Genomic DNA, 14,475 nt, shown 5'->3' on the forward strand with positions numbered 1-14,475 from the left:
GTGTGTCTGATTCCAAACCGTATGCTTATTCAATACCCCTATTGAATTTTAGAGTATTTTTCCTTGATTAATTTGAATATGTGGGCTTTAAGAACTCTGTTTTCTCCCTTGGCTTTACCTTGACTTTTACAGCTAGTGAAGAAAATATTACAAAATTCTAAGAGCATGGCCTCCAAATAACAAAGTTTTTTTTTTTTTAAACTGCCATTTTCCAGTTGGCAAATGGGAGAAAAAGGCTCAGTTTAAAATAACAACTTTAGGAATTCACTGGCAGTCCAGTGGTTAGGATTTGGTGCTATCACTGCCGTGGCCCAGGTTCAATCCCTGGTCAGGGAACTAAGATCCTGCAAGCTGTACAGCATGGCCAAAAGAAAGAAAAGAAAAGAAAAGAAAATAGGCAAAATAAATAAATAACGACTTTAATTTCATGTGCTGTGTTTTAGGTGAAGATTAAAGAAAGAGAGCAAATTTTTCTGTACTGTCATTTCTTTTCTGAAAAACAATTTTCCTTTCTGGCTTATGGATTTACAGTCTATAAATAATCCTGATGGCCACATCTATTTTAGCCCAAATGAGATTTAAAATAATAAAATAAAAACTCGTGGAAGATGATCTCTACTCTGTCATTTTAGTGGTCAGTACCCTGCCAGCATTCAGTACTTGGTTAGGTCAAATGTGTTTATTCAACTTTGTATTACTCATAGTGGGAAAGTTCAACCAGTTTTGTGAAAGATTTAAAAAAACAGAAATACTTACTTTGGTTAGCTAAGTAATTGAGGTCTTATTGATTATCCAGGCATAAGCCATGTACCTAAGCAAGATATGTTTCTGAACCACTTGTACTGTCTGATAAGTCATATGGAAAGTTCATATTCTCTGCAGTTTTCTAACCTCCCTGTGATCCTTGGGCAAATTATTACTCTTTTCTGATTTGACACTTTGTTTTCAATTCTCACCTCTTCAAGTGTCTATTTTCCTCTCATCCTCCAAATACATTTTACTGATTTGTTCCCAAATGGCTTCTCATAATTATCTAAAGCTCACCAGTATTTTCTAAACAAGGTCTTTTTGTTTAGAAGTAAGGGCTTTGTTTAATGCAAAAGTGCTTCCTTTATAGGAGAATATTTCAAATAATCAGTGAACATTGGGAATATCAAAAAGAACTAAAGACCAGAATATTTGGGAAAGAATATAGTATTATGAAGTTCCATTCTAATTATCACCTAATATCGTCTTCTCCCATCAATCCATTCTCCAATCTATTCTCCACTATAGATGTGATCATAATAAATATCCTTTCAAATATTTTTCACTCACAAAAAATGAGAATATATGTCCAGCCCACAGGGATAAATGAAAAAAGTATCTGGCTGGGAATTCCTGTGCCCCAGCCCTTCCTTGCTACCCCAAAGGCTGAGGGAGTCAGTATTTCCAGCACACCTGTAACACTTTATGACACACAACTGTGTCACAGTGCATTGGAGGGGAAGCTAGGCACATTTGCACTAGGAGGCCACACAAAGAACTCTCATTATGAAACTAGTGCTTGTGTGCCCTTGCTGTTCTGCCTGTGATTTGTACTATTATCATAGGTGAACATGCAAACATCATGAATGGTAGGACCACAACCCAAGGAGTCTGCCTGTCCTTCTGCTTCTCTCCTATCCATCCATCTGCCATTCATCTATCTAACATTTACTGATATAATACCATCTGTCAAACACTCTCTTACTATCATGGAGGATTCAAGGTTAACTTTTGCTTAGATCTAAACCACATGGATTTTACGGTTTAATGACTTACAGTCCAGTGGCTTTTAAAGTATCATACAATATTGACAGAGAATAGCAAAAGCTCAGACAAGCAGCAATACCTGCCATCTCAGGAAATAACCTAAGCAACTTAGTATTATGAAAATTTTTCTAACTAGTTTTATGAAGATTGTGTAATCCTGCCCCTTATATAACTGAAAAAAATAACAGGATTGGCTGAAAATATTCATGTAGTTTGAGATTGTTTGATGAGAGAGTTACCTGTAGCCAACTTTAACTTTTCCAAAAGAGGATAAAGAAAAGATTAGATTTTTTTTTTAAACTTAACCAGAATACATTCTTCAAGAGCTTTATAGGTAGAGATTTTAAGGCAGGTATTAGAAAAAATAACTTTATGTCCAATTAGGTACCTATTATAATATTGCTTGTATAATTTTCTTATAGCTTGTCCTAAAGCTTGTTATGTCTCAGGAGTCAAAGAATAACTCCAGGGATAACTTCTACAACCAATATCAAAGTGAAACTTGCAGATATTGATAAAGCTAAGCTTTTAGCTAATTAACTAACCCTTAACTGAAGCATAGAGAAAACCAAACTTTCCTAGAGTTCTGCCAGCCTTAACCTCTTTAACTAGCAACCTCAGGCTTTATAGCCTTTAATTAAATATAATTGTTGTACTTAGACATTTTTTTTAACTTAATGTGGTTACCTTAGTCATCACAGTGGGAGCAGAAACTTCTCTTTCGTTTTTCCCTGTCTAGTCCTGGTTTAGTAAATGAAATAATAAATGTGAAAGTACTTTTAAGTAAAAATATTTTTTAATGGAAAACATTAAAAAATGAGTGATTATCACTAAAGTATTCCTTAATTTTGGAGGGAGTTCCTTTCACCTATAATACCAATCAGCATTTTACTCATGTTTAATATTCATTTTGTAAACTTCTTCTAAACTTCACGTCCTCTATTTCAGCCTGAATTCACTTGATAACAGGATTACATCTATTTATTTTTTAACACTTGAAAAAATATTATAAACTTAATAAAGCATAGTTATTCAAAGTCTTTAGACATTTAGACATTATATGAATCAGGTGACTCACTTATATTGATATCTGCAGGCTTCAGTTGCTTCATCTTACAAAGCAGGGTTTAGACTAGTTCAGCCTTGACAGTGGGTGATCTATGTGCTGAGGCAGAAACTGGCAGTTAATTATGAGACTTTCTTCCTGAGCTCAGTGCAGCCTTTTCTGCATATATATCTAGGCAACCACTTAATCTTATTTTTATCTAAGAAATGAGACTTTTTTCAATCATTTTTGGACCAAACAATTTTTAAAAATTCTTTTTAACTTATTACTCTATGTTTGGGGGCCTTTTGAAGCTTTATCCTTATGGCTGCTAACTTTTAAACCTAGACAGAATGACTTCTAACTCTAGCATTAGCCTTCGAGGACTTACCATTGTGGTTGGTTGTCTAGAGTCAAAATTGTTATCTTCTCCCGACTCTCCCCCCTTTCTACCCTAAACAAACTTACACTTCCAATTTGTTTTTATATTAATGCTGTCATAATTCCACTGGTTACTTACTAACAAAATATCCAAGAAAGTCAGAACTTTCATGTTGCAAAAGAGTTAAGTGCCTAGTTACCAGTGGATACATTTCTAGATCTTACTTGTTTTCTGTGGTATTTTAGAATGCTAACCACTGATTCCTTTTCATATTTTCTCAGCCACGTTCTGTTATTACTCCAAAAAAATTTGGAAAGTGTTTTCTTACAGGGCAGAAAAAAGAAAATAAGCATAGAAGGTGCTGGAGAAAGAGAATCAATACAGGTTACTGATAAGATGAAGGTGATTATTGGAGCAAGGTCCTGAGGGATCTTTGCACTTAAAACTTCGGAGTCATCCTTTAAACATTGTTTTTTTTTTTCCATCTTCAGTTACTTAATTGTCAAACATTCCAAGGAAGCCCCCACCTCAGGACCTTTGCAGTTGCTATTTCTCCTGCCAGAATGATCTTCCCCAAGTTATTTGCATAGCCTGCAGTCTCAGCTCCTTCAGATCTACCCACATGTCACTTTAGAGAGCCTTCTCAGACCCTGATCTAAAGTGGAGCCCCCCACCTTGGACTCCTTCTAGTCCCTTAACCTCCTTTATTTTTCTTCATTACACTTGACTACCTATAGTCATTTTATATTTTAATTTTATATATCTATTTGCTTGTTTATAAATTCAGGGATTTGTCTCTTCTCCCTACTGTCTGGGGCTAAAACAATACCTGGCCTTATAGTTGACACTCAGTAAATGTTTGTTGAATGAACAACAACACACTTTGAAAGTCACTTATCTATTAAGTCCATACTCCTCAATTTGACATTCAAGGTCCTGTACATTAATACTTTAACTCAGTTTTGCAGTCTTTTATGGGAAAATAGGATCAAAAAGTAAACTGGGGACAGATCATGGAGTACCTTAAGTATAGACAGAAATTGTAAGGCTAGAGCTATGGCTTTAGCTTTAGTATGCCCAGTGGAGCTATAGATCCTCATGGAGTGTGACTCTCCAATCCTGTGGATGTGTCCAAGAGGATCAGGGTATGCACTTACCCTAAGGGCACCCAGGAAGAGAGTCCTGTTTACAGTAAGCAGGGTTTTTTTTTCTTTTTTTTTGGTGGGGGGGCGTCTGGAGATTTTTATTTCAGAAGGTTTTTATTTACAAAATCAATTTCTTTAATAGATACAAAGTTATGCAAATAATCTCTTTGTCCTTGACCTGTTTTGAGTTTTTGCTTTTGAAGAATGGATCAGTTTACTCCAAAGGTGTAGAATTTATGTGTGAAGAGTTGTTTCTATCAATAGTAGTCCCTTATTTTCCCTTTAATGTCTCAGCGGTCTGTAGTGATACCTTCTCCTTCATTTCTTTTTTTTAAATTTATTTATTCAAATTTATTTATTTTTGGCTTCATTGGATCTTCACTGCTGCACGTGGGCTTTCTCTAGTTGCACAGAGCAGGGGCTACTCTTCGTTGCGGTGCGTGGACTTCTCATTGCGGTGGCTTCTCTTGTTGCGGAGCAGGGCTCTAGGTGCGCAGGCTTTAGTAGTTGTGGCTTGCGGGCTCAGTAGCTGTGGTTTACGGGCTCTAGAGCACAGGCTGAGTAGTTTTGGTGTACAGGCTTAGTTGCTCCGCGGCACGCGGGATCTTTCCGGAAGTAAGCAGCTTTTTAATAGTATAAAGCTAAACTAAGCTGGCCTCAGATGGGATACAATAGAAGATATTGAAGCCTACGGGACTTCTTCAAATCAGCATGTTGTATTGGGAGATTTGTATCACTGTTTTGTATAGAAATCTTCAGCACCTCCTCATTGCTTATTGATTCAAATATAAACTCAAGTCCTTCACGTTTTAAATCCCAGTCTTTTCACAATTATTTATTTGTATAGAAATACTAAAAAAATACTCCATGTAATCACCAGCTCAGCTAAACAAACTAGTTTTTTCATTCTTAAGTATCTTTTTTCGTGCTTCCTTACCCCTTTCTCATACTATGCCTCCATCTAGAATTTCTTTTAGAGCATGATTTCTGACTGTCAAAATAATATCTTCATTCCCTTTACAAACGTGTGAAAGCTCTCTCCCTCCTTTGATCCCTTTAGCCCTTAACACACAATATCTCTGCCTATTTTATAGTTATTTATATAATTTACCTTATCTCATATTGTGGATTCCCATAACACTTAATACAGTGCCTTTTTCACAGTATATGTTCAGTTAGTTAATGGTTGTAGAATTAAATTAATTCCCTTGCAAAGGACTTTAAGATCTTCCAAGGACAGTTATAATTAGGCAAGGAACATATACTGTCCTCTTTCATTAGAAAATGACTTTTGCAACTAATGCTTCTTCATAACTAATTACTGAATTAATATTGATAGCAACATAGCTGAGACGTTTTAAATTTACATGAACATTCCCAGCAACATTTTCTATTCCTTTTCTGTGCCCCTTGCCATCTTTCAGCTGTCAAGCAGGTGCATAGCGGGGAACAGTGCAGTCAGCATTCTTTTTCTAATAAAGTGATGAGAAGAGTTCCATTTCAAAAATATAAAACTTAGGAAGACTGTTTGGACAAACAAACCAGCCACTTTAAAGTCAATTTAGAGTTATTTTTAGAATAAATCCTGGATTTCTGCAGAGTAAAGGATAAGATAAACAAAATACTCAAGTAACAAACCTATGCTATAGCTACCTCAACAACTGAATCAGCTGGTTTTGTGGTCATCTGATTTACTATTTGGCATTAAATCTTGAAAACACTGGCCTGATTCTCCCATGCCAATGGGTCCATCCATATACTCAGCTGTAGTCTTTACTGTGTCCATGGCACAGAAACAAGCAAAAGGAGTTTTTCAACTAAAAAAGAGTCCAGTGTCTCCATTTGTAAGGATGCATAACAGTAAAAAAGAAACATTTAAAATTAACAACAAGATATTTTTTCCATCTCTAGGGACCAAGAGGACCAGATGGTCTCTTAGGAGAACAAGGTATACAAGGTGCCAAGGTAATCACTTATTTTCTCATTTCATACACAGCGAAATATTTTTGAGCCCACATGTCCTACCTGTCTAAACAATGATGTATTTCCTTATAAAAGTATGGTTCTAATTTTTTTCTTAGTTTAAGTATGAAACATACATAAAGTTTTTACTACACACACAGAAATGTATTCTTTTTATTATTGAACTATGTATTTGATGTCTTATTTTTTGGTATGTGAGTGTATGTTAGTGTGTATAAGACCATAATTCACATTCTGATTAACTCACCTGGTATTGATTCTTGTTAGGGTGAAAAAGGAGATCAAGGAAAAAGAGGGCCTTATGGTCTTATTGTAAGTAGTAAAATATTTCACATTAAAGATGAACATATAATATCTTCCATTTTTCTTGGTGTGTGATTCATATTTGGGGAGGGGGTTGCTTGACCCAGGCATTTTCTTTCTTATGTAGGGTAAGACTGGAAACCCTGGAGAGAGAGGAGTTCAAGGGAAACAAGTAAGTAATTAAAAATTGCCAAGCTATAAGCAAATTTTATCCACTTTATTCTCTGATACAACTCTTATTTAGTAATCAGTATTTTAGACTAAGAGAATACAAGTTCTTTTCCTCCTTCAGTCCTTGGGTCAGTCTTTTATTGAGGCAAATTGCTTACTCAATCTGGGCCTTTTTTGTACCTATCTATAAACCGGTGGTGATAACTGATACTTTTACTTCACCTCTGCTATCATAGTTCTTCTGTAAAATCCATTTCAGGATAAAGTGGTATGATGTCATGTAAATATGACAGAATATTAATAAAGCTAACAAGAAACTTCTTTGAGGCTTCTTGCCTAGTTTCATTTTAACTCACCTTGAGTGTTGTTTGCACCCTTGGAGTGTGGAGCTATGTGTGTCATCATGTTTTCCCATGGCACTGCTCTAAGAGTTTTTAATACTATATAATGCTAAATATTTTCCTACCATCAGAAATCTCAGAATTATACAATTTCTTCTCTGGAACACAAGTTCTGTGGTTATCATCACTAACTGAGGGGGAGTAAAGTGTATTTTTTAAGAAAGAGAAATATATACACACACACATATATATTACACATATATATATATAATTTTGAGCACATGAGCTTAAATGTATGGGTTTTTAATTCTATTTGTAATCATAATTTTAATGACATTTTGATTTGTCATATATATATATGTATAATTTAAAATTATTAAATTAGATCATAATTTAAATATACTGCAACTGAAGAGTCAGAAAAGGAGAGGACAAAAATGTTTTAGCTGCTGTAGTAATTATCACTAATGTCACTGCATTTACTTGTTCCTCTATGAAATCTGCTGCCCCCTGCCGGTTGTTTCGCATAATAGCATTATATTTACCAACGGTCAAACCTAAAGTAGCAGAGACTTAAAAGAGAAAAATGACTGTATCCAGGGAAAGAACTTGTGTGTGACATTATATTATTAATTGAAGTCATCGCCAAAGAACATTCCTTGAGTATTAATATTCATCATCTAAGTTTCTATTATATCAATGTAAATGGTGTTTCTGGAGATTCTTTCCACTTTGCTACACTGTATACAAAACCAATATGTTATAGTTGAGTGGAGAAATTTGGAATTTATCAGGTCCATTCCTCTTACTTTAGAAAACTGAGGCCAAGAGAAATAAAATGACTTACTCATTTTGTACATTGTTGACACTCCTTAGAGTTTTACCTTCATTTTCAGCCTATCAGATATGCATGGATAAATGTAAAATTTGATATTTGATTTTCTCAATCAAATAAAATTTACTAGAACCATTTTGTAACGGTAGCTTATGGCAAACAAGTTTCATAGACTACCGGAAGAGTAAAGTTACCTTAGTGAGGGACAGTAAATCATGGGTTAATACTAGTTGTTGAGGTTTACTTAACTTTATATCTACATTGTCTCCTCGGTCTTGATCGAACTGAAAGAGACTTTTGAGATCTGAGGGAAGCTTGGATCAATTAATCCAAAAAATCCAGATGCCCCAAAGATTTATTTGATCCTGCATGGTAATCTCAGCATCTCTCATTATTTATGCACTGTCAACAAGCAGGTAGTGCTGTATAATAGAAAGATACACTGGAGATCAGATTGACCTTTGTTCTAGTGCACGCTCCTAATAGCTGTATAGTCTTGGTTAGATTGGTTAGCTCTCTGGATCATATTTTCTTCATCTGTAAAATAAAGATACATCTCTAAATTGTCATAATTCTAAAGCTAGGTATTACAAGGAAATTGGTAACACATATAGTACTCTGCTAGTCCAGATAAACAGGAGAAGTATATTTGTCTATGGGCCAACATTGTTCCCTATACTTGCCTTCCATCCACAGGTATATCTGACTCAAAGGGCGAATCAAGAAGAAAGGATATGATTCATTGTGTTATTAAGGTGATAAAGCCTGAGTAACTTTTTAGTTTTCTAAACCTTATAAAAACTATAACAGCTCATACATTACTGATTTTTATCTAGGTATTCTTTCAGTTGATGAGTTAAGGGTATTAAATTCTCCGACTATGATTTGGCATTTGTCTGTGCCTCTCTTTAATTCTGTCAGAGTTTGCTTTATGTATTTTGAAACTATTTTTTAGAGTATTCACATTATGATTACTATGTCTTCCCAATCAACTGAGCCTTTTATCATTACAAAATGTTCCTCTATATCTCTGGTAATACTTTTTATCCCTGATAATACTGTTTGTTTTGAAATCTACTTTATTTGATATGTAAGTTTCTCTAGCTGTTTGCGTGGCATATCTTTTTCATTCATTTATTTTCACACCATCTGTGCCTTGATGTTTAAAGTGAATGTCTTAAAGATAGATCTTGCCTTTTTATTCATTCCAAAAACCTCTGCCTTTTAATTAGCGTTTGCTCCATTTCCACTTAATGTAGTTATTGATGTGGTTGGATTTAGGTCTACCATTTTTATGGCTGTTTCTCCTCTGTCGTGGCGTCAGTGGTGGTGTGCAGTGCCTTCTTTAGGCACTGAATGATTTTGAGAACTCCACTCTAATTTAACTATTCACTTTTTAGCTCTACTTCTCATTATTACTTTTAAGTGGTTATTCTAGGTCGTGAGTCAGCAAACTTTCTCTGTAGAGTGCCACAAAATATTTCAGGCTTTGTGGGCCGTATGGTCTCTGTCACAACTACTCAGCTCTAGTGTCATCATAGTGTGAAAGCAACCATAGATGGTATATAAAGCAATGAGCATGACTATTCAAAAAAAAACTATTTACAAAATCAGGTGATGGTCCAGATTTGGCCCTCAGACTGTAGTTTGCCAACCCGTGGTTTAGGGATCACATTATAACTTTCCTCTGTCTACTTAGAGTTAATACAGTAATACTTAACATAATTGTAAGAAACTTGCAGCCATAGAGGGCTGTTTACCAGCATCCTGTCTTATATGCTCTATTTGTTTTATATCTATATAAGTTATAAACCCCATATTGCAAAGTTAAAATTCTACTTTAATATAAATGAAACATAAATTAGAGATATTTAGGAGGAAAGTAGTGGTTTTTAAAATTATCCATGCACTTACTATTTCTGGTGCTCTTCATTCCTTTCTACAGATGCACATTTCTAAGTGGTATACTTCCCTGCAGCCTACAGAACTTCCTTTAGATTTCTTATAGCCAAGTTCTTCTAGTGATGAATTCTCTTCATTTTTCTTTATTTCACCTTTATTCTTGAAGAATATTTTCACTGGTTATAGAATTCTGGGTCAACAGGATTTTTTGTTTGTTTGTTTCCATTCAGCATTGTAAAGATGACATGCCATTTATTTTTGGCCTGCATTATTTCTGACGAGAAATTCACACTTATCTTTATCATTATTCCCCTGCATATAATATATCATTTTTCTCTGGCTGCTTTCAAGATTCTCTCTTTATCTTTGTCTTTCAGTAGTTTGACTATGATGTGTCTAGATGGATTTTCTTCACATTTATCCAGCTTAATGTTTGCTGAGTTTCTTGCATGTGTAAATTTGCCTTCACTAAATTTGGAAATTTTTCAACTTTTTTTTTAGGATATTTTTTTCTACACCATTTTCTCTCTCCTTTCCTTCTGTATTCTAATTAAATATATGTTAGTCATTCTGATTACCTTAGATCCCTGGGGCCCTGTTCATTCCTATTTCAATCTTTCTTTTTCCTGTTTGTTTGGTTTTTTTTTTCCAATTGGGAAACCGGAATCTGTCTTCTCTAACTTGTTAAGCCTTTCACTAAAATTTTATTTATGATATTGTATTTTTAAGTTTTATTTGGATATTTAATTTTCGGCTCTATAATTGTCATTGTTTCTTTTTACAAAGCTCTTTCTCTTCTGGGATTTCCTATTTGTTTATTCATCATGAGTACATTTTTATTTACATTATTGAGCATATTTATACTTACTACTTTAAAATCGTGTGATACATAATAACATCTTTGTAATCTTGAGTTTGGTCTCCATTAATTTCCTTTTCTTATAAATATGGGAAATTTTCCCTGTCTAATAATTTTGAATTGTATCTTGAACATTTTGACTGATTCATTTTAGCGACTCTAAAGTCTGTTATATTTCTTTGAAGAGTACTGTTTTGTTTTTAACTTGGCAGGCAGTTAACTTGACTGGTAAAACTCCAAGTTTTCTCTCCTCTTTGGTAGGTGGCTGCTGAAATCTCTATTAAGTTCTTTTAGCCTTGTCTGAGCTACTTGGAGTCTACCATACCAATACAAACCTTAAACGTCAGCAAGAGCTATAAGCAGAGTTTATATTTGCAATCTGAGGCTCCTCTTTGGCTCTTTCTTTCACCACTTTTCACCATCTATGGTCACTTCAAATTCTGCCCTAGGGTCCTCCATGCCAATAAGACTGAAGGTTTCTATCCTACTTTATCTTAATCATCTTGTATGGCTTCTCATCTGGCTAAAAGCCATATAAAAAAATCAGAAACTCAACTAGTGCATTCCTTCTTTCAAGTGTAGACCCTACTACTCTAGTTCCTGCCTATTTTTTGTCTTTCTTCAGTGCTTTCATATCTTTCCTTTTTAATATTTTATCTTGGGTTTATAGTTATCTCTATATAGATTGGTTCGATAGGAGCAACTTGGCCAATATTGGAAGTGGAAACAATTAGCATTTCTTCTTTAAATATAGTTTTTTCTGTAGTAACTCAGAATACTTGAGAAGCATTTATTTCATAATCTTTACAATACAAAAAGTATACAGTATTAAGTCTATTCTTTCCCGTTCTTCAGACAATGAAGCAGAATGCACACATTTTCATGATCCTACAGTGAAAGTGTGGCAATAGAAATAACATTTATATACTCCCTTGCTTATTCTCATAAAATGTCTTGATGATGCTCGAAACATGTTTATTTAAAATGGAAAGACACTGAATGCTTGATTTCTCATGGAATTCAGTAAAAAGCAGTTTAGTGTAGTGGAAGAGCATGGCATTGGAGTCAGACACATTCGAGGTCAGATTCTGGTTCTGTCACTTATAGCTGTTTTGGCTTTGTACAAATTATTTAACCTCTCTGAGCCTCAGTTTCCCTATCATTAAAATGAGATACCTTTTATACTTATAATAAATGATGCTCATTATGTGCTCAGCACGGGCTCTCAATAAATAGCAACCACCATAGTCGTTATCCTCCTGTTCATCATTGCCATAATTGCTGAGATGCATCATAGAGCAAGGAGTTGTACTACAAATAATGTATTTCAGTAACATCTGAAAAGCCTTAAAGGGAATTTTTATTTTGTGCCAGCTTTTGCTTTTCTTCTTCATCTCCAATAAAAATAATTAGAATCCATTTAGGTCATTTCATAGCTTTGCCTAACAGCATTTATGCACCATTAACAGTATTACAAGTACATATTAAGCTTAATATTGTGTGCAAACACACTTTACAAAGCAAACTGGGCAGACATTATTTAAGGTTCTGAACTCTTGCTGTATGTTCAATTGGTATACCAGGCACAGAGGGATCCCTTATATTGATCCCTTAATTTAGGAGTCCGGAGTACATGAGTAGCAGATGATTTTCATGATTGAAACATGGTCTTACTCCAATAGGAGTCCATGAGATTTTGCATATCTCCCTTTCTCTAACCAGACAATCATATGTAACTAAACATAGCATTGATAATCATAACTTAGAAGATTCTTTGTTACTAGAAATCTGAACGTCTTTACTTCTAATTTAATATCATATTTTTTATATTTCAATTTTAAGATAAAATGGTAATTGTGATCTGCTGTATAATTGCCAAACTTTCCAAGGTCAGTAATGTAGAATAAACAAGGGCAGTATTTTATACATCATTAGTAGTCATCAGTGTCTGGCACATAGTACATGCTCAGTTAATCTTTAAATGGAAGGATCAAAGAGGACCTGGAATTTAATTTAGAGTTTTACATACAATTTTAGAATATACCCCCATATCTAAGACTAAATTTTATGGTACCATAGGTGACATGATGTAAAAATGGAGGAAAATAAAGAACATTGGAGAGGTCCAATTTGATCATTTTTGGCCATCTAGGTTCTGAGAGCTTTGTGCCTTCCCAGGTTATAAGGGCATAAGTCATACTTATTAATACATCACAAGTATATTATTTTTGAAAAAAAACTTTTTATATTGATATTAAAAGTATAAAAGAATCCGAATCTAAAATAATTCTGGATGACAAATATTTGTCACTGTATAGGAGTGGAGATTAAATATAAAGAATACATGTAGATATAAAGAACCCTTACAACTCAACAGTAAAATAATAAACAACACAATGAAAAAAATGAGCAAAAGGACTTGACTAAGCATTCCTCTAAAGAAGATATACAAACGGCCAATAAATATATGAATATATGCTCAGTATCCCTAGTCATTAGGGAAATACAAATCGAAACTATATTGAGATACCACTTCCCATCCAGAATGACTATTATTAAACACACACACACCCCTATATATACAGAAAAAATAACCAGTGTTGGCAAGGATGTGGAGAAATGGGAATACTTGTGCTATGCTGGTGGGAATGTAAAATGGTGGAGCTGCTATAGAAAACAGTATGCCTAGCTCCTCAAACAGTTAAACATAGAATTACATATAATCCATCAACTCCACTTCTTCGTATATACCCCAAAGAATGGAAAGCAGGGATACAAACAGATACTTGCACACCAATGTTTATAGGAGCATTAGTTGCAATATCCAAAGGGTAGAAAACCCCAAGTGTTCATTGATAATGAATGGGTAAACAAAATGTGGTATATGCATACAAGGGAATATTATTCAACCTTGAAAAGGAAGGAAGTCTTGACACATGTTACAAATGGATGAATCTTGAAGACATCATGAAATAAGCAAGACACAGAAGAACAAATATTGTATGATTCCACTTATATAAGGTACTTAAAGTAGTCAAATTCATAGAGACAGAAAGTAGAGTCATGTGTTACCAGGGAAAGAGGATAGGGGATAGGGGGTTATTTAATGGGTACAGAGTTTCAATTTGGGAAGATAAAAAGTTCTGAAAATAGGTGGTGGTGATGCTAGCACAACAATGTGAATATACTTAATGCCACAGTACTGTAAATTTACACATACTATACATTTAAAAATTGCTAAAGTGGTGAATTTTATGTTAGGCATATTTTTCCACAAAAGAAAAAACAAATAGAGGTAGACAGAAAAATTAGATGGGAGGATCTTGAGGGAAAGCTGAGGTAGGTAAACTGACTAAAACATTTTCAAGCATCACTTTTTCTTCAAGTTTTGCCTTTGTTTATTCAGGGTTTACAAGGACCCCCTGGGAGTACAGGAGACGGGGGATTTGCAGGAGAACCAGTAAGTTTATCTTCATGTGTTTTTAATTGTGTTTATTTTTTTGTATAATATATTTTACCTATCTGTTATTATTGCCTGCTGTGCTGTGGCTGGTATGTTTTGGAAATCGTCATGGGCACCTAATTATAAGAATGAATATTTTGCTGTGAATATAATTTTTAGTGCCTTCCTGGTTTCATAAAGTCAAATTTGGTCCTGTTTGCCTGGAACTGTTAAAACTTCACATATTTCTATTTTCAGCAAAGATAATTATTA

The 14,475-nt window shown here is 34.3% G+C and overlaps 1 protein-coding gene across 1 annotated transcript in view; it reads left to right on the forward strand.

Moving 5' to 3' along the window:
• COL24A1 (collagen type XXIV alpha 1 chain) overlaps positions 1-14,475 on the forward strand; it is a 394,686-nt gene that overhangs the window by 242,485 nt on the left and 137,726 nt on the right. Inside the window, exons 29-32 of the mRNA XM_060139635.1 lie at positions 6,278-6,331; positions 6,617-6,661; positions 6,780-6,824; positions 14,167-14,220. Of these exons, the coding sequence (XP_059995618.1) occupies positions 6,278-6,331; positions 6,617-6,661; positions 6,780-6,824; positions 14,167-14,220 (198 nt within the window). The remainder of the gene's footprint in view (positions 1-6,277; positions 6,332-6,616; positions 6,662-6,779; positions 6,825-14,166; positions 14,221-14,475) is intronic.

This window comes from Lagenorhynchus albirostris, chromosome 2 (genome assembly GCF_949774975.1).
Source record: "Lagenorhynchus albirostris chromosome 2, mLagAlb1.1, whole genome shotgun sequence".
NCBI lineage: Eukaryota > Metazoa > Chordata > Mammalia > Artiodactyla > Delphinidae > Lagenorhynchus > Lagenorhynchus albirostris.